At 47.3% G+C, this 19,490-nt stretch overlaps 3 protein-coding genes and 1 non-coding gene across 9 annotated transcripts in view; 2 read left to right on the plus strand and 2 right to left on the minus strand.

Annotated features, from left to right (window-relative positions):
* Positions 1 to 547: 547 nt before the first annotated feature.
* LOC122441993 (dolichyl-diphosphooligosaccharide--protein glycosyltransferase subunit 4-like) lies at positions 548 to 649 on the minus strand. The gene has a single exon (XM_043469193.1). The coding sequence runs from the start codon at positions 647 to 649 to the stop codon at positions 548 to 550; it is 102 nt and encodes a 33-aa protein (XP_043325128.1).
* Positions 650 to 5,709: 5,060 nt separating this feature from the next.
* POMC (proopiomelanocortin) lies at positions 5,710 to 12,718 on the plus strand. Its single transcript, XM_043469192.1, has 3 exons — positions 5,710 to 5,805; positions 9,646 to 9,797; positions 11,885 to 12,718. The coding sequence occupies exons 2-3, from the start codon at positions 9,666 to 9,668 to the stop codon at positions 12,542 to 12,544; spliced, it is 792 nt and encodes a 263-aa protein (XP_043325127.1). The 5' UTR covers positions 5,710 to 5,805; positions 9,646 to 9,665; the 3' UTR covers positions 12,545 to 12,718.
* Positions 8,796 to 8,931, plus strand: LOC122442808. Its single transcript, XR_006269792.1, has one exon. It is a non-coding gene; the product is annotated as a small nucleolar RNA U109 (small nucleolar RNA).
* Positions 12,719 to 14,439: 1,721 nt separating the features above from the next.
* The window catches only part of EFR3B (EFR3 homolog B), a 95,704-nt gene continuing 90,653 nt past the window's right edge, over positions 14,440 to 19,490 (minus strand). For all 6 annotated transcript variants that reach the window (XM_043469200.1, XM_043469199.1, XM_043469198.1 and 3 more), the window contains 2 exons: positions 18,923 to 18,972; positions 14,440 to 18,483 (listed from right to left, as the gene is read on the minus strand). In XM_043469200.1, the coding sequence (XP_043325135.1) occupies positions 18,378 to 18,483; positions 18,923 to 18,972 (156 nt within the window). In that variant the 3' untranslated portion in view covers positions 14,440 to 18,377. The remainder of the gene's footprint in view (positions 18,484 to 18,922; positions 18,973 to 19,490) is intronic.

Below are 19,490 nucleotides of genomic sequence, written 5' to 3' on the forward strand. Positions count from 1 at the left end.
GTTTCTCTTGTCACCAGAGCTTCCATGATAATAAGGATAAGGGCTGACTAAGGCCAGGCCCTGCTCTGCCATCTTTACATGTATCACTTCCTTTCAGCCACACGACAGCCACATGGGCGGGAGCAGTCATTTCTCTTGTTTTGCAGATGGGACAACTAATACAGAGAAACTGGGAATTTGCTCCGAGTCACCCACAGCCAGGCAGTGGGTGAGCAGAATTAGAACCAGCCATTCTGGCCTCAGAGTTGTGCCTTTTTTCTTTTTTTTTTTTTCTTTTTTGGCACCACACAAATCTGTATTTTAACATTGGAGTGGGGAGTAGAAAACAAAGTAGCCCCTATACTGGGCCCTATTCAGTGACAGCTTCTTGTTTCATAGGGTTAAGGAAGACTTTGAGGAAATGACAGATGTTTGGAAAAATCCGGGTGGAGTTCCTTTGTATGTTGTGATGGGTAGAAGGGATGAAGTGAAGTGAGAAGGCCCCTCACACCCTCCATCTTGCCTCAGACTATGTCCTGGAACCCTAGGGGCAGAGAAAGTGCCACTTTCATTCCTGCTTCTTGGGATTGTTGATGGCCACGTGGTGATAGAGAATGACCAGCAGGAAGAGCATGTTGGCAAAGATGGTGAGCTGCACATCTGTGATCATGCTGATCAGCTGGGCTCGGCTCCCTAGAGCTGTGTTCTTAACCCTGACACCACATTGTGCCATCCATGCAACCTCAGATGGGGAGAGTGTCCGTGACTTCTTCCCTGACACTGATGCCACCTCTTAGGTATTTCAAGAAGCTGTCTCTGTCTGCTCTCCTGCCCTACCTGCTCCCACTGCCAGCTGGACAGGTCCCCAGGCCCTGGAGCCTGGATTCTGGATCACCCCCTGCTGGCTCCAGGCTCCCATTCTTCTGATCATTCTCCTCACTGCCACAGAAAGCTGGTCCTACGGCTCCTCTGACCCAATCACTGAATGGCCCCCAGCTGTTTGCCGCTGGCCTCTGACGGTTTCCAGTCTTTTCCCTCTCTCTCTCTACCACCTGTACCAGTATTCTGTGAACATAAGGCTTTTCCTGCCTTGAGGCCTTTGCACATGCTGTTCCTTCTGCCTGGAATGACTTTCCTCTCTTCATCCCAGTGACAGACTGTATCAAGGCTCAACCCACCTCAGCATCCCGTTCTTGGGGAAGCCCTTGCTAACCCCCTCTACCCGGCAGAGCAAGTCACCTCCCGATGCATTCTAGGGAGGCTTGAGGCTCTGTGGAAGCAGTCTAGCTCCCCTAAGTCATGCTGAAGAGGTCACGTGGCCAGACTGCATGGAGATGAAAATGTCTGAGGATCCCCAGCTCTTCTTGCCCCTAGTTGAGTCTTCCCAGTCAGGAACCAGTTAAGTGAGTGAGCGGCTTCAGATGATTTATAGAAGCCAGGCTTTGAGCTCCCCAAGCTGATGCCAAGTAGAGCAGGGATGTGTTGGCCCTGCCAAACCTTGGCCATACTGCAGATTTGTGAGCGAAATAAATGTTGTTTAAAGCCATCACATTGGACTTCCTTAGAGGTTCAGTGATTAAGACTCTACATTTCCAATGCAGGGCATGTGGGTTCAATCCCTGGTCGGGGAAGGTCCCACGTGCCATGTGGCCAAAATGTTAAAACCAAATAAGTAAATAAAATTGGGCCTTGGCAAAAAAACCCAGCAAGTTTTGGGGGTAGGTTGTGTCTAGTATTAAATAACCAGAACAACCATTATTAACACTCTGGTAACTTTTAATTTTTTTCTCTATTTCTATCTCTCTGTATTTAGTCATTCCCTCCATTTCCATGGATGATTGGTTCCAGGACCCACTCAGATACCAAAATCCACAGATGTCCAAGTTCCACAGTCAGCTACCCCTATCTGCAGTCCCACTGCCATGGTCTAACTATGATCATGTAGGACAGTATTCATATTTACTTTAAAAAATAAGAGTATAAGTAGGCCTGTGCAGCCCAAGGGTCAACTGTATATCTATGTTTTATCATATTTCCTCCCCTCAATACACAGTGATTATTTTTTATGTTTAAACATCTACTTTATTTTGAATGACTGCAAAGTACTCCATTGCATAGCTTTACCATAATTTTTATAAGTATACTCTACTGTTTTTATAATCACACCCTAGATGTTTAGTGTATTTCATTTCATTGCTACTATGAACAATGTTGTGTGAATAGTCTTAGATAGCATTTAGGATAACTGTCAGATATTTCCTCAGGAAATTCTGGGTTACAAGGTAAAGGTTTTGGTACAGAATCATTGATCTTCCCATGGCTTTTCTTACAAGTCTCCTGTGTCTATATCGCCTTCTTTTTTGGAAGAGGAAAGCGTTCCACTGTTGGGAGGCCAGGTTCTTCCTCTGAACCTCATTCTACTTAAGACTTGGATCATTTGGTTTTTCTGACTCTCATCTGCAGCGTCAATTTTCCCTTTTCTCCTGTATTACTCCCATCAGCATGCAACTATGTTCTAGTAACTCTCTGCCATCTTTATCCTAGGCCCTATATTACACTCCACCACTGCTCCATATTCACCATTAGATTTCTAGAAAGAATTTTTTTCAAGCCAGGATCAAAAGTAGAAGTAGTTAAATTCACAAAATTAATGGGGAGACTTAAAAAACATATATCTATTAGTAACTAATGAATTAAGATGATAAATAATCAGAAAGAATATAGGTATAGAAAGGATATAGAATATTTGAGTAAACATATAATACATATTCTTTTGAAGTTTATATAAAGCATTAATCAAAACAGACCATATGTTCATCCATTAAGCAGTTCCCCAAATTTCAAGGAACTAGAAGCAAAGTATGTTCTTTGACCACAGAGGAATTATGCTAAAATGTAGTTTCAAAACAGATCTAAAAAACCCCCAATGTTTGACAGTTAAACAGAGCACTTCTCAATAACCCACAGGTCAATTAAGATATCTCAATGAAAATAAAATATTTTAAACTACATGGTAATAAAAATATGATATATCAAAACTTGTGAGATGCAACTGGAGTTATACTTAGAAATTTATAGCCATAAATACACATGTCAAAAATAATAAAGGTTGAATATCAATTATCTAAGTAAAAGTATTTATTTATAATATCCAACTCAAGAGAATAGAAAAAGAATAGCTAATTAGAAATTAGAAGGTAAGAAATTATAATAAAAGTAGAAATTTTGAAAATAGAAAAAAGTAAGTGTAACAGAATATCATCATCAACATTGAAATTCATTCTTTAAAAATACTAATAAAATTGTAAGCCCCTAATAAAATAAATAAAAAAAGAGAAAGGATATATTAATAAATTACCAGTATCAGAGATAAAAGAGGACCATAGAGTTTCCATAGATACTAAGACGATAAAAGAAGATACAATAAAAATTTCAAGCCAAAATATTTTAAAAATTTAAGTGAAATGGACAAAATACCTAGAAGTGCTAAACTTACACAAAGAGAAATAGACAACTGGAATAGTGTTATTTAAGTAATTGAATCTGTAGTTTAAAACCATTCAAGAAACAAGCAGCCTTAAAAACCTAGATGGGACCACTAACAAAGCAAATGTTTGGGAAAACGTTTAAGGAAGAGATAAACACCACTGTATACAAACTCTTCTATTAAATTAGAAAAAATGGGGGTCAGTGGAGGGATTTTCAACTTGTTTTAGAAAGCATAATTTTGACACCAAAACCCGGCAGGAATCCTACAAGAAAGGAAAATTACAGGTTGATCTCATAAACATGGATGCAAAAATATTAGATAAAATATTAGTAAACTGAACCCAATGCTATATAATGGTAGCACATCATAATCAAATTGGGCTCACAGAACAGGAATGCATGGTAGGTGCAACACTAAAAATCAACAATGTAACTTACCACATTATCGGGGAAGAGAGGGGTAAATCATATTATCATCTCAGACAATCAGAAGCACCTGCTCCAGGCTTTCAAAGAGGAGCTAGTGATACAAGGAAGCAAAGGCAGTGACATCCTTTCTGGTGACATCAGTCAAAATGGGAATAGCAAGCTCCCAACCTGAACATAGAAGTGACATCTCTGTCCAATGCCTGACTTGTGGCCTCTTGTTCCCAGTAGCGGTCTGTTTGTCTTTCTCATTGGATCCGATCAGTGGCCTTGATGCCAGCCACCTTTTGTCTCTGCCCATTTTTGGATCCTGGTTGCTCAGCCTTCCCAGTGATTCTAAATGTGATTCAATGGTCTGTCAGTTCACATCCCCTAAAGTTGGTTCTGCTGCATGTAATTAAGAACCCAACTGACAGAGCAGGACAGAAGCTGGGTCAATCTGAACTTTTCCTGGTCTGGCTCTTTTGCCACCATCAACTGTCTCTTAAAGTTATAAAAATAATACAGAGAAAAATGAGAAACTCTGAGAAGGCTCATAAGCCTGGCAGTGGCAGGGGTGGGGAAGGAGTGGTTGGAAGAGGAAAGATGGAAAACAGAGTGAAATTTGTTCCAGCTTTATAAGCTACATATACAGATGAGATGAGTGTGGGCTTCTCTGGAAAACAGAGATGATCATGTTTCATGCCTTGGAAGGACAACTGACCAAGGAGATCTTCAGGGAACTGGTGGTGATGGATAACCTAAATCTTACGGCAAGAGTCTAATTTTCCCAGGTGGTTGGAAGGAGAAAGGGTGTTTTAGGAGGAAATAGCATAGACAAGGAGGTGAGGGCTCGAGAAAATAGTGTTTATGGGAATGTGAATGCTGTGAATGGTCGAAGTGCCAGGATACAAGATGGAGAGGTGAGAGATGACCCTGGAAAGAGGCCAAGGCCAGTTAATAATACCTTATTTAACTGTTAAGGAGTGTGAATCTCTCTTGTGACCCCAAAGAAAAGGATTGCTGAGTGTAAAGCCAGTGTTGCCAACCAGAAATTCTCAAGGGTGTCCTGGAGTCCAAAAGAACATCTGAGAATAAAGAAATTTCCTGCAAACGACACATTAAGCAAGAACCTTTCTGAAGTTCAGTTTAGTTCCAGCACTCCTGTTCACCCCCACTGCTTCCCACAATTTGCTTTTGCTTCTTTACTCCGGGTTAAGGTAGAGACTCTTCCATTGCAGGTTTGAGTGAGATTCTTTCCTCCTTGGCTTGACACTGGGGCCCTCCAACCTGTAACTGAGGGATTGTGACGGCTCCTGACATTTTCTCATCACAGTTTCCAAACGTTGGGGAAATCAGAGGCATCACAGACGCACTCCCTGGGTGGTGATATTTACCTCCAAATGCGAAAGAGGCAGATGCCAGCCCAATCAGGCACGCAGGTAACTTTGCCCTCTTGTCAATGATCTCAGCCGGCAGGCTAGGCCAGCCCCACACCGGGGTGCTAAGCCTCCCGCTCACCGTAACTGGAGACCCAAAACCATCCTTAATTAAGTTCTTTCCTGAGGGCTGCCAGGTGTGCCCTTCAGCAAGAGAGTGTTAATTCCAGCCTCCGGGGGAGAGAGATCCAGACCCCTTTCCGGCCACGTCTGCTCTCCAGCTCAGCCCCTACCTGGAAACCCCCTCCCGCGCCCCCATGGCCCCCCTTCCTATGGACGGGGGAGTTGCCTGTTACGTTGCAGCTGCCGGGAAGTCCACTCAACGTCTAGCGCCCACCCGGGCGGGCCCCGCAAGTATATAAAGACCGCGGAGAGGGAGTGGGACAAGACGGCGCGACGGAAGAGAACGAAGGGAAGAAAAGGGACCCAGAGGCCGCTGAACATCCTCTCCCCGGCGCAGCGGGAGCGGCCCGAGGCAGCTTCCCGGTGACAGGTAAGGGCGCAGCGGCGCGGAACCTCAATCTTATCCCCGGACCCCCTGCTCCAGGGGCCTTGGGATGCTGTCTCCCAGCTCCGATCTCAGAGGCATCTTTTGTCTCGCTGCCGTCCTGAATTCTTTGAAAACTTTCTGTGCTGGGCGCGGCGTGGGAAGCCGCTGGCAGCGGAACGGCGAGGACTGGCCTCTCTGGACGGCCGGAGAGCCGCTGCGACGGTGAATGTGGTGCCTTTCAGGAGTTGGCGGCCGCGTCTGTCCCGGGGAGAGGGACTCTTGAGGAGTCCTACCCGTATTCTGGGGAGACTCCAGGAGACCCAGTCTTTTGGGACTTCTGATTTGCCGGGTAGGTGTCACTTCTTAAAAGATACCATATACTCCAGCTTAAATTGATGTTGAAAAAAGGGGCAGAAGAGAAGAGGCTAAAAGTCACAACAAACTCCCTGCGTTCCAGACTTCTTTGAATTCAGATTTCTGAAACTTCGTTTCCCTGCCCACCTTAGCGACCCCGACGTGGCTGCGCTTAAAGAATGACACCGTCTGCTCTACAGGAGCCGGGTGGGAACTGTCCACGGTCCTGAACCACCCCGTCTCTGCCCTCAATAGGATCGCAGAACGGACCTCCAATCCCGCAGACATTAGATCGCAGGGCAGCAGCAGCAGCCCTAGGAGGTGATGGAAGCTCAGGCAAGACGCAGGCTCAGGCAAGGTGGGTTCCCAGTGAGGGAGGGAGAGTCTGCAGAGCATTTGGATCCCCCAAATTCTTCGTGTATAAATGGGGAGCTGGTGGTTCTCACAGAAGTGCTGGAAGAAGCACTTGTCTTGTTTGTGTTAAGATCTATAGATTATGGCTTATTTAATGACATAATATTCCTTTGACATTGTTTTAGGACTTGATGGGTGTGTATCCTGGTGCCAGGATGAAACTCTGCTCCTTTGTTCCTCTAATCTTTACAGACTGGCATGGCCAGTGTGCAATTCTAGAGGGCCAATTTTAGAGGGAGGTGGGGGAGAGAAGGACTGGGAGTGTGGGATTAGCAGAGGCAAACTAATATATATAGGATGGATTAAACAACAAGGTCCTACTGTATTCAATATCATGTGATAAACCATAATGGAAAAGAATATTAAAAATGAAATTAAATAAAACAAAATATGTTTTGTTTAGCTCATAGAGAGTTCACCAACACATATGAATTTCTAATTAGTGTTTCTCTGTTATAAAGTTAATGTCAAGATTAGCAAATTACAAGTTTATATTTATTTTTCCAAGCTTTCAGTTATTTGACACTCCCTACTTACAAAAAGCACATTTGTCATCTACCTATTACTTTATTGCTTTAAAAACATGACAATATAATATTTATTTATTGTAGAAAAATACAAAAATATACACGAACAGAAAGAAGATAAGTTGCTTTCAGGAAGCTACCTAATATTTTAGTAGGAGACTGCAGCTCTGAGAGGTGGGGAGTGAGGATGTTATCATGTTGTATAATATAGCCCATGGGGCAAGAGAGGAAACACTGTCTGAGATTTTTCAGGAAGGTCTGATATCATGAGGTAGGTTTTTAGAAAACAGAAGTCATCCCAGAATGGCCAACTTTGAGAAGAATTGAAATATAGTCGAGGGGACAGTCAGACCTGTATGACTTTACTTTCTTCTCTACTAAGATGCTATTTTACACTTGTTCATAGTATATAAGTCTTCCTAGGTGGCACTGGTGGTTTAAAAAAAAAAAAAAACCCAATTGCCAATGCAGGAGATACAGGAGACTTGGGTTGGATCCCTGGATTGGGAAGATTCCCTGGAGGAGGGCATGGCAACCCACTCTAGTTATTCCTACCTGGAGAATTCTAAGGACAGAGGAGCCTGAGGGGCTATAGTCTATGGGTTTGCAAAAGAGTCAGACACAACTTAGTGACTAAACAATAACAACAACAACATAGTAATATAAAACTACCACTTTTCTGCTTCTCTTTTAAACTTGGGCATTTTTTCTGAGCGAAATGTGCTGTGTGGTCTCAGAGATTTAACATAAATTACTTTGTCCACCAAATTCAGGCTTTGTACTTGAACTGCAGCACCAAAAGTCTACAACAGGAGCAGCCTGTCCTCGGTCACAACTGGATGCCAGGTTGACCAGTGTTCTCCTAGTTACCCTGTGATGCAGATAGGCCAGCTCACTGGCTACCAGCACCATCTAATGGCTGCTCTGAAAACACTCGGGCTGTGCTTGGCAACCATTCAGAAGGGAGCCCTTTTGGCTTAGCTTTTGGGGAAAGGAGTGGGGTGGGACAGAGAGAAGGAAGTGGCTTCCTGAAGCAGACAATGAGAGCCAGGGGGAAATTTCACTTCCAAAGCTCTCCCTATAAAAAAGATTTGGCCCATGCCTCCACAAATAGGAGATTCCTTTGGGCAAATATTTTTAAATCAGAAGAGACAATTAGTCATCTACACCTTAATATAAATTTCTTTTCTTTTCTTTTTTAAATTTCTTTTCTTATCTAATTAGATTTCTTCCATAACGGCTGGGTTGAAAAGACCTGAAATGTAGAATGACTGTGGCATGCATGGTGACAGGGCTCAGGGTCATTTTGGAGGGAAGACCTTTGTGAGGGGTGGCAGGGCAGTGTGAAAGCTAGAGGGATGGGGAAAATGTTGGGAACAGCGGGCAAAAGGCAGCATTGATTCTCCCTTTTACTGCATCTGGACCTCTTTAATTAAGCATCTGCCCAGTGGTGCTTCCTGATTTCTCTGAGAAAGTGTCTTTGGCAGGTGTTCATGATGTGATGCAGTTCTCTTCTGCTCTGTGTGATCATGTCCTTCCTTTCCACACCAACAGCATCTTCAAGTCCAGCTATTTCTTTTTTTTTTTTAAGTCCAGCTATTTCAGACTATATTTGAGAGACTCAGAGAACAAGAGGAGGTCTGACGTATATTGTATTCAGGAGATGAACCAGTTTTAAATGGGGGGTCTACTTTAAAAATACATCTCCAAAATGTCTGCTTCTCATTCCTTTGGAAGCAGGAATACGTCCATAACATGCTACATTAAAAAAGGAGTTCTCAGGGCTGCCAACCTTCCAGTAGAGGTTGAGTAGTAGTATATTTCTCCTACATTAGAAAAAAATAAAATAAATAAATAAATAAATAAATCTCCAAAGTCACAGGGGTCTAGGAAATAGTGATTCCCTGAATGGTTTATGTACAGGACATCAAACTGGGTTGGCTGAGGTTTTGGCTCAGTTGGACAGAGGTTTCATTTGACATTATGCAAACCTACTATTCATAGGAAGTGGAGTTTCTGAGGAATGATAGAATCCTGGTGGAGAGGAGTAGACCATCTCGAGCAGGAGTTTCACAGTCATTTGTCTTCCCCAAGTTACTCCTTGAATCTCGAGTGTTAGAACTTTAGTTTCCTGAAGATGGGGAAATAGAAAAGATCAGTGATGGAAACAAGAGAACTTGGCCATACCGCATTGTGAAAAACTCAAGTCATTGTCTCTCTCTGGGTCTCAGTTTCCTCATCACTCAAATAAGGGGCCATACCAAATGACCCCTAAAATAGCTTCCAACCCTAACATCCTTTGGGGTCTAATTTTTAATAGGAGATAAAGGGAAATTTGTGCAGTTTACCCAGGTCCCACTGCCCTCCTATTACAACTCACACGACCACCCTGCACACCAACCTGCTCCTTGAGCTGCTCTTGTCCTCAAAAAGCCTTGAGCTCCACAAATGAGAGTATTGTTAATGTTGGCTCATGGTCCTTCCTGATGAGTGGCCAACATTGTTCTGCTCCTTGCAGGGGTCCCACTCATCTTGTTTGCCTCTGCAGAGCCTCAGCCAGCCTGGAAGATGCCGAGATTGTGCAGCAGTCGTTCGGGCGCCCTGCTGCTGGCCTTGCTGCTTCAGGCCTCCATGGAAGTGCGTGGTTGGTGCCTGGAGAGCAGCCAGTGTCAGGATCTCACCACGGAAAGTAACCTGCTGGTACGTGGGCTGTGGCCGCCATCTTGATTTGGGTTTCAAATGGTACTGGGGTGGGGACAGCACAAAAAAAGGAGCATGCAAAAGGAGAGATTCATTTCCAGAGATATGGGTAACTCAACCAAGGGCAGGAATAGACCTCTAGGGCGAAGTAAGAATTGGGCCAAGGAAGGGAGGAAGCAGCTTCAGGGAGATGGGTTTGGTCCATAATGTCTTCTTGATTATCTTTACTTCCTGCCTTGTCTTCTTGTAAAGAGATCCACTCCTTTTAAGCTATTTAGAGATAGTGCCATTAAAATAAACAATACTAATGATAGTAATAACCATAATTGCTCCCTCGATTGACCCTACCTATTCATTCCATCTTTTAGCCTTCAAATTATTCCTTTTTAGATAACCTCATATGACTTTCCATTTCCATTCCATTTTACTTTCCTTGTATCTGCTACCAGTTACAAAGTCAGGAAGATAATATCACAAACCATCTCTAGAAGGAAAAACTCAGGTGCCATTTTCCACTAACTGGTGCCAAATGCCTTCTGCTTCTCAAGGACTGACCTTCTGCAGCCTTTCCATAGCATATAAAAGCCCTTTGTGCCAGGCTGGAACTCCCTCTGGGTCACCATAGCTTGTGTGTGTATTTGTTATTATTTATTTGTATTGGGAAGTATAAATGAGGAACAATACCAACTAAAGGCTACAAGAAACACTACTGATGGCCATGACTGAGTTCCATCCTACTGCCTGTACCTGCCTGGTGACGGTGGAATGCACATCACTACATTGTGTGTGTTTTGTCAGTAGAGAAGCTGAGTTAAGGTGGAAAAAGACTTTCTCAAAAACAGATCAGGTTGCATGTAGAATATAAAATAGAAGTTAAGAGCCCACAAATCCTGTGAGCTCTATTTCCGAGAGACCCAAGAGACTCTTGATTAAAGACACCCATTGCACAGTCTTTCCTGTTGAGAGCTCATCAGGGAAGAAGCACTGGCTGTGGTCAGAGTCTGGAGGTTCTAGTCCCAGTCCCAGTTCTGTCAATGGGCTGTGGAACCTTGCCAAGTTCCTTTCTCCTCTCTGAGAAATTGTGTATCATTATGTGTCCAGGGGAGAGGAGTATGAGATAATTTTTGTTTTCCACTGTTACTATTCTGCAGTGTTATAATTCTAAATTCCTGGAGTATGAAGTTCCCAACTCAACAGAGTGGGTGGGATCCTTCTTTTTCCTCCTTTGTTGTCCCAAGTAACTGAAAACTCAAGGCTGCAGCCCCAAGGTCATTTTCCTAAGCAAATGTGTGCCGCAGTTGTCTAGTCACAGACAGCAGACAGGGCTCCATGTACAGGACTCCATGACCCCTGCGATGGAAATAATCCTGATTTCCTATCCTTCCATCCAGTTAGAAAGGCACAGGGAAGTGAGTCGCCCCCTCCCTAAGCTCACTGATGAGGCAAAGACAGGATCAGCTCGGAAGACCTGAAAGAACCAGAGCAAGTGCCAGATGGGTGTGGGCAAGTTTGAAGGGAGATGACTAGGGGAGGGCATGAGGTAGGTTTGCAGACCACTGGGGTACGGCTGAGGCATTACTGAAACTACAGGCCCTGGAAGCCAGACTTGTCCCAAATTTCAACCCAAAGCCCTTCCCAGACTCGAACTGAACCATATTTACTCACTATTCATTAAGTGCCGACAACTACCACCCACCTACCATTTATTGACGAATTCCTATATATCTGGCTTATAAAGTTTAGGACGTTTACCCTACCCACAAAGCTACAAAGCAAGTACACCATCGAGTGGGACAGGGATTTTGTTGTAACTGCCGGGCAGGGGTACCAGGAGCCCAGAGGACAAAAAAGGCGCTGTCCGAGCTGAGTCTCAGACGTCTGGGGATGCTCAGAGGTGGGAGTGGGTAGATAGCCTCCGCAGTTAACCAGTGGGCTCAAGCGCCCAGGCGCCCAGTAACCCCCGCACGTGCGGAGGGAGTGGAGGGCGCAGGCGGCGCGCGTGAGGGGCGGGGGAACGCCGCGGCCTAGAGTGGGAACGCTGCGGCCCGGAGTGGGCGGGGCCTGACGCGCTCGCTGCTCTCCCGCAGGCGTGCATCCGGGCCTGCAAGCCCGACCTCTCGGCCGAGACGCCGGTGTTCCCCGGCAACGGCGACGAACAGCCGCTGACTGAGAACCCCCGGAAGTACGTCATGGGCCACTTCCGCTGGGACCGCTTCGGCCGTCGGAACGGTAGCAGCAGCAGCGGATTTGGCGGCGCGGCCCAGAAGCGCGAGGAGGAAGTGGCGGTGGGCGAAGGCCCCGGGCCCCGCGGCGATGGCGCCGAGACGGGTCCGCGCGAGGACAAGCGTTCTTACTCCATGGAACACTTCCGCTGGGGCAAGCCGGTGGGCAAGAAACGGCGCCCGGTGAAGGTGTACCCCAACGGCGCCGAGGACGAGTCGGCCCAGGCCTTTCCCCTCGAATTCAAGAGGGAGCTGACCGGGGAGAGGCTCGATCAGGCGCGCGGCCCCGAGGCCCAGGCTGAGAGCGCAGCCGCCCGGGCTGAGCTGGAGTACGGCCTGGTGGCGGAGGCTGAGGCGGCCGAGAAGAAGGACGAGGGGCCCTATAAGATGGAACACTTCCGCTGGGGCAGCCCGCCCAAGGACAAGCGCTACGGCGGGTTCATGACCTCGGAGAAGAGCCTAACGCCCCTTGTCACGCTGTTCAAAAACGCCATCATCAAGAACGCCCACAAGAAGGGCCAGTGAGGGCGCAGCAGGCAGGGGCCTTTCTCCGCGGAAAGTTGACCCTGAAGGCCTCTCTTCTGCCCTCCTGCCTCCTCGCAGCCCGGGTGAGGACTCGCCCAGGCAGTGATGGCGCCAGGTATCCCACCTCTTAAAGCTGTCTGTAGTTAAGAAATAAAACCTTTCAAATTTCACGAATGTTGACTGGGTGAATTAAAAACGCATATCCATCAAGTAAAGAGCAGCATATATTGGAGGGGCGATAGTGGTTTCCATGTGACTACGTGTTAATATGTTTCACAGGATATACTGAGAATCAAAGGAAAGGGAACTTCCTCCCCGCCCCTAGCAAATGGGTCTTCTAGGGGTCAAATAAGGTGTTGGTTCAGTGTGCTGCATTTCCCACTCGCCATTGAGTGCGAAAAGGCTGATCAGCCAGCTGATGATTCCTCCAAAAAACAGGATTCTTCCTATTACCCTGGTTCCCACCTAAGTCCAAGAGCCAGTGAGACACAGATGAGCCCCAGCGGGAACTGGGAGGGCTCTGGGCCTGTGGTTAATGCCTATGTGGATCTAGCGATCTGTGAGAACTTAGGCAAGTCTCTGAACTTCTCCAAAGTTTAGTTCTCTCATTCCTTCCTATTATGAGTGCTATGTGAGGGTTAATGAGAAACTAGAGAGGTCATCTGTTCATCACTGAGAGGCTAAGTGTGAAACCTGAGGATTGGTATGGGTTCAGATTTGACTGCTCTCCCAGGCTACCCTCAGATACTCTCAAACACAGGGTCTCACCCACACAGACATATACCCATGGAGACACGTCTGTAGAAATAAAGTATGCACAGATGCTTCTTCCAGCCTCTGGGGCTTAAGATTGAAGTCTGTCTTGACCTGCTTGTCATGCCCAAGCTCCCTGTTCCCCAGGTTGCCCAGTTTCAGCCTTCTCTTCATGCTCAGGCCTCAACTAGCCTAATAGCTTCCTAACCAACTGGTATCCTGGTCTCCAGTTGCTTTTTCCCCAATCCATTGTACAAACTCTTCATATTAATGTATATATACAAAATTTTGCTTTCTCCACATTAGTTGGTTCAAGACACAATCACCCCAGCGCCACTCTTCCATCAATTCCAAACAATTGGGCATGATACATACAAGGGCCCTTCTCTGTCAGTTTCACTCTCCTTACCAAACTTCACTTCCCTGGTTTTATCACTTTTTCCATCCTCCTCCATCTTCTGCCTGGAATTCTCCACCATTCCCCTCTATTTTGAATGTTACACTGTTTTCAACATGAATCCAGGCTCAAGTCCACTTCTGCTGGGAAAGATGGGATGTTTTGCAGCCAAGCCTGCTCATTTTCAGGGTTTCTGAAGTCAGCCCCTCTGCACTGGAGAGCATGCTGTCCAGCTCGGATGGCAAGTTTCTTACTGCACACACATATTGTGCTCTTTTCTTTCAAGGAAACTAAGCTCCACGAGGGCAGAGGCCAGGGGCCTTTAGGAGAAGGCAATGGCACCCCACTCCAGTACTCTTGCCTGGAAAATCCCATAGAGGGAGGAGCCTGGTAGGCTGTAGTCCATGGGGTTGCTAAGAGTTGGACTCGACTGAGCGACTTCACTTTCACTCTTCACTTTTATGCATTGGAGAAGGAAATGGCAACCCACTCCAGTGTTCTTGCTTGGAGAATCCCAGGGACGGGGGAGCCTGGTGGGCTTCCATCTATGGGGTCGCACAGAGTCGGACACGACTGAAGCGACTTAGAAGCAGCAGCAGCATCCTTTCACTTACTCCCCTTCCGTTCAAGGCAAGTAAAGTAATGGTAGGTGGGGGTGGCTAAATGTCAGTGGTTAATGCTGGTGGTATTTTCAAATCCTGTTTGCATCTCAAAAAACCATTTAAAGAAATCAAATACACAACTGTGCAGTGACAACATTAACATTTATTTGAAAAGGGCACTGGGAATTCACAACTAATAGTCCCAAAGAATAATCTTGCTAAGAGTCCTTCTTCCTACACACTGAACACCCCCCACCCCCACCCCAATCCTCCTTCCCCTTCCTTCAAATTACTTTGATTCAATGAGTTCAAAATACAGAAAACTTCCACAGGCACTAATTCTGCACTCACATATAAATATATCAGCAGTTATATACAAACACTGTCAACTATGAACTACATTATACACACATGCACACGCATGGGCACACACACACACTCAACCAGGTCATGAAGGTCTTAAGTGGACACAGACATGTTATAATGTATGAGTAACGCTGCAGCATTTGTGGATTTACAGCCCTGCACTCCACAGGCCAGAATCAACAGCCATGGAGGAAGAGCTCAAAAGGGGAAGGTGATGGGCTGGGGCCCCAAGGTCCCCTGAAGGAGAAAAGATTTGGTCAACCTAGTTGGTGATAAAAGACAGAATGGAAAACAGACCACAGAGCCCTCCCACAGGTCTGTGTCCCCTCCCATCTCCCCCACTTGGCAGGCCGCACCATCACCGTTCTTCTGCAGACTTCAGTCCTAGGCCAGATTTGGGATAAGGGGCATTTTAACTAGAAGGTTTCTAGGGTCATGAGATGAAGAAGTAACATGCTGCCCTAAGCCTTCTCCCTGGATATAAGGCAGATATCTTGTTTCAGCACAACCTGCCTTTTCAGGGTCTATGGGTCCAGAGAATTGGGTGTGGCCTGCCTTGAGGAGCCTCCCTCCCAGTCTACTATCAAACTTAATATTCAGCCTAACAGCTCAGGTCTAGTCTTTTCCCATAAGCCCCAACTGGCCAGCTGCCATTTCATGGTCATGAAAAGGAATTGGGAGAAACAGCCTCACTTCTCAATGAGACACTTTCTACCTGGGGACAATGGAATAGTATCTGGAAGGTTTCCTGACCCAGGGGCCCCAAGTGAAGCCAAGAGGTCTGGCCTTTTAGGCATCAAAGCAACTGCAAGGCTGTTCTGATCCTTAAGCCAGTTGAAACATATCCTCTGGGACTGAGAACACCAGAGCAAAGGGCAGTGCCTCATTGACCCTTGCGCTTCAGGTACTTTAGATGGTCCCAGCCCTGCGTTTTCACTGCTCATTCGTCTATACTGATGCTTGAGGTGGAGGGCTGGACAGAGGAGAATGTCTGAGGACTTTTCTGTTTCTTCTTCTGATCCACGCAGGCTCCTTCTCTGGGGAGGAGGTGTTCAGAAGTCTAGAAATGACTTATTTCTACTTTTCAGAAAGAGGAAAATGGGAACAGGCACAGGCCATGGTGGATCCCTTTGCAAGGAAAACCAGAAGGAGCCTCCAGGGTCACACTGGGCTCTCCTCAGCTGCTTCTGACACACTCATGTGACTCAACAAAGTTCAGTGAATTTCCAAATCCCCAGTACGTCTGTGCTACTGGGTTCTGTCAGCATTCGAGCCAATGGGCCCTACCCCTTGCCCATGAAGATGAGTCTTCACTGGTTTGGATGGCTTTGTTAACTCAAAATCATAACACAGAAGGGTAGCAAAGAGGGCTGGTCACTTGACAGTGTCACTAGATCCCGTAGGGATTGGAAGGCAGGAAGAGTGATGCTAGGCTGAAGGCCTGGGTACCCGCCATCCTCTGCTTGCCTTCTCTTCCAGGGTTTGGGAGGGCCAGGGAAGGGTGAAGGAGACTGCTTAATTTATTATTGAATTGTTTGAATTAATGTTCATCTTAAACTTTCTGATTTCGAGGCGTCTTTGACTAGAAGCCAGATTCTACAGCACGTCAGCAGGCAAGCCAGTATTCCACTGAGTGTGACTTTAAATTGAAACTGAGAAGAAGGCCACTCAAGATGCAGTCAGGTCTCCAAAAGCAGCACATCTCTGCTAGGCAGCGATGACATAGAGAGAAAGCTGTTTCAGACAGAGGAAACAGCAGTGGAGTGAAGACAGACATCCTGCACCTTTTCCTTCACTCTGTTCTCAGGGTGGGGATGAGGGAGAGACAGTAGACAGACCTGGAGGTCTCTGGTTCTGGGGCTGGCACTAGAAGGAGGCTCTAGGGAATGACTCCCATGTCCCAGAGCCAGGACCCCCAGGCAGGGCTCAGAGTACAGATGCCACGGGTGGACCCCACAGTTAGAGAAGCATGAGAGAGAAACAGGGCCTCATGTCAAAGCCGAGCAGGAGAAGAGCCAGTGAAGACATGACTGGGGTTCAAGATTTAGATTTTCTCCAACATGTCTTCCAAAGGTTACTTGTCTTCAAGTTTGTTTCTAGTTATTTTAATCTTGGTTTCTTAATAAAGAGATATTAAAGTAAAGAGGGATCTCAGTCCATGCTTGTAAAGTTGGGTTGAGCATTAGCCAAAAGCCATAGCACAGAGCCAAAGGCCATGGTGGGAGCAGGGGCCATCCCCCCTTGGCCCCAGAGTCATGTAGACCCTCTGCAAGTTGCAGGCTCACAGCACAGAGGCAGCGATCAAGGCAGGAAACTATAGGGATAAGGGTCAGACAGCCCCCCTATCCAACAAGTTTACTGCACATGCAGTAAGAAACTACCTAGGTTCAGATTCTTCTGGTTTGGGCAAATACACCTCTCTGTTCTGATAACCCGGCTCTCACAGTGCTGGGCCGTGCACAGGGGTGTGATCCGGGGCCCGGGGGGGAGGGGCGCATCTCGAGAAGACTGCCCTCTCCTTAGCAGAATGGCCTGCTTCTGACCCCACCCCACACTGTCTAAAACTGTACCCTCAAAAGGGGTTCCTTTGGGTCAAGAAATCTACTCACTCTCCATCTTTTCAAAAGCAGTTTCTCCAGGGAGGAATCATTTGACCATTCTCCCCTTCCTGTGAGTCATATCAGCTCAAAAGTTACAGGAGGTTAGACTGGAAAAGAAGCAAAGGGCTACCCTGGGCCAGAGGGTGCTTCCCCAGGAAGAGGCCCAGGGAAGGTTCTGCCAGAGGTGGCTCTCATTGGGATCTTCAGGAAGAAAGGCATCTAAGAGAGAGAATCAACTTGGGAGAACATCCCTCTGGACTAAGGAGGGGAGACGCTACAGAGGGGGACAGACTTGCCCACTTCTGTCTGCTGCTTCCCTACTGGAGGCCCGCAGTTGGGGAGCAGGAGCCCCCTCTATCAGCAGCTTCATCCTCTGCTTCCCCCAACCCCGTCATGGGGTGTCTATCCCAGCTCCTGTTATAAGGGCTCAATATTAACCAACATTAGAAAGAACCAAGGAAAGGCAACTGGCAGGGTGAGTCAGGGAATGGAAGAGACATCAAAGATTTGGAAGCCTTTGGTCCCTCAAATGGGGGAGGAGGAGGGGACGCTCTGGAGGAGATCAGCGCCTCGTTTTCCAGCTCCCACACGCCACAGCTTTGTAGGAGGAGCCAGCCTCGCTTCCTCCTTATCACATCTTCAGCTTCCTGTGACCAACTGTCTCCGTCTAGTTCCCTCCTGGGGGAATGGGAACTGTGCCGCTCCCTGCCCAAGATCCCCCTGCCCCTCCGCTGTGAAAGCCATCACTCACTACATTAAGCACAGCTTCCTGGGACCTCAGCCTCTCTCTGCAGAACCTCCCCTCCACCCCCACCCCCTCACTTTTGGCCCCAGGCTGACACAGAGGAGGAGACAAAGGGCACAGGTGGTATGCTTATTGGCCCTAGAGGGGCAGGTGGCCGGATCCCCCACAGGGAAGACAAGGAGGAAGCCGGGAGGGGAGGGGCCCATCGGAGGTGAGGGGGCCCGGGGCTCCACCTTGCTTCACTGGGGAGGTGCTGCTGTCCAAGGTGCTTATTCTCTGAGATGCCAGTTAGATTTCCATGTCATAGGGATGGGCATGAAAGCGAGCTCCTCCCTCATACCCTGCCCCTCAGAGAAGCGGTGTCTTGAATTCAGTATACGCAGAGATCAGGAAACTTCATCTCATAGACAGGGATCGAGTGGTTCTGAGGCTGGCCATAGGCTGCAGTGATGGTTCCTGATGGGCTTGGAGGGGGTCTGGGGCAGAAACACAAGGAAGAGAAAGACATGAGGAAGGGGTCCAAGGGTCCCACCTTGTGCAACAGAGATTGAGGTTTCTCTTTGAATAGGGACGAGAGATTTTGTCAGTCCGTGGGTTCCAAGGTTTCAAGCTGTTCTAGAATCTTCAGCTTGAAGTCAAGCTTCATTGCTGGTTCTATAGTGACTGTTGCTTTAGAAAGTAAAAGTACTAGCTTGGGACACTAGGACCCCTGGGTCTTTTCCAGGGTTCACTGAGCTGTCTCTTTCTCCCTTCAGTCTCTGTTTCCTTATCTGGGGAGAGCTGGTGGCTGGGCCCTGGAGACAGAGGCTGCGGGCAGGGAGGGCTAAAGACAGGTGTGAAAGGAGGACTTGGGGGGAGGGGTACCTACACTGGGCCACAGAAGTGGGGATTCCCCTGCCCAGGGCTGCCACTTACCGGATAGTGATTTCAAAGATCTGATTGAGTTTGCTCTGCAGCAGTGATGCCTAGAGATAAACAGAGAAGAAAGTGAACTGGGGGTTCCCAACACCTTGACTCCCAAGCCTACCAGCATGCACTGGAGGTATGGGGAACCTGCAATCTTAGGAAAGAAACTGCTGTGAGCTAAAAAAAAAAAGAGAAAAGAAAAGAAAAAGAAAGAAACTGCTGTGAGCTTGTTTCCAGTGCTTATCAGTGGACCCTCACAGTGAGTTCAGATCAGACAGAGGGGCCCAGCCAAGGCCTGCTGGGGACAGCACAGAGGCCAGGCACCCCAGAAAGGACTTCAGCAGCAGTTCTGGAAGGGCCCTTAGCTCTCCAGGTGAGGCAACAGGGCCTGCTGGGCAGAGTCTGGGGGTTCGGAGCTGGTTCCAGCTCTTTCCTTAACTCCCAAGGAGCAGCTGTGCAAAGCTCGTGTGTTAGGAAAGACACTCTCTACGGTCCCCTCTGGCTCCAACTAAGCCCATGGACACAAAGAGTGAGATTGCGCTCAACTCTGAGCTCACAAAATAAGCACCTCTTGAGA

This window comes from Cervus canadensis, chromosome 5 (genome assembly GCF_019320065.1).
Source record: "Cervus canadensis isolate Bull #8, Minnesota chromosome 5, ASM1932006v1, whole genome shotgun sequence".
Taxonomy (NCBI): Eukaryota; Metazoa; Chordata; class Mammalia; order Artiodactyla; family Cervidae; genus Cervus; species Cervus canadensis.

Bases quoted from the DNA above. Each gene is read 5' to 3' on its own strand.
- POMC (XM_043469192.1), top strand. From the start codon at position 9,666: ATGCCGAGATTGTGCAGCAGTCGTTCGGGCGCCCTGCTGCTGGCCTTG. The intron at 9,798-11,884 runs GTACGTGGGCTG...GCTCTCCCGCAG, and splicing joins CCACGGAAAGTAACCTGCTG to GCGTGCATCCGGGCCTGCAA.
- LOC122441993 (XM_043469193.1), bottom strand. From the start codon at position 649: ATGATCACAGATGTGCAGCTCACCATCTTTGCCAACATGCTCTTCCTG.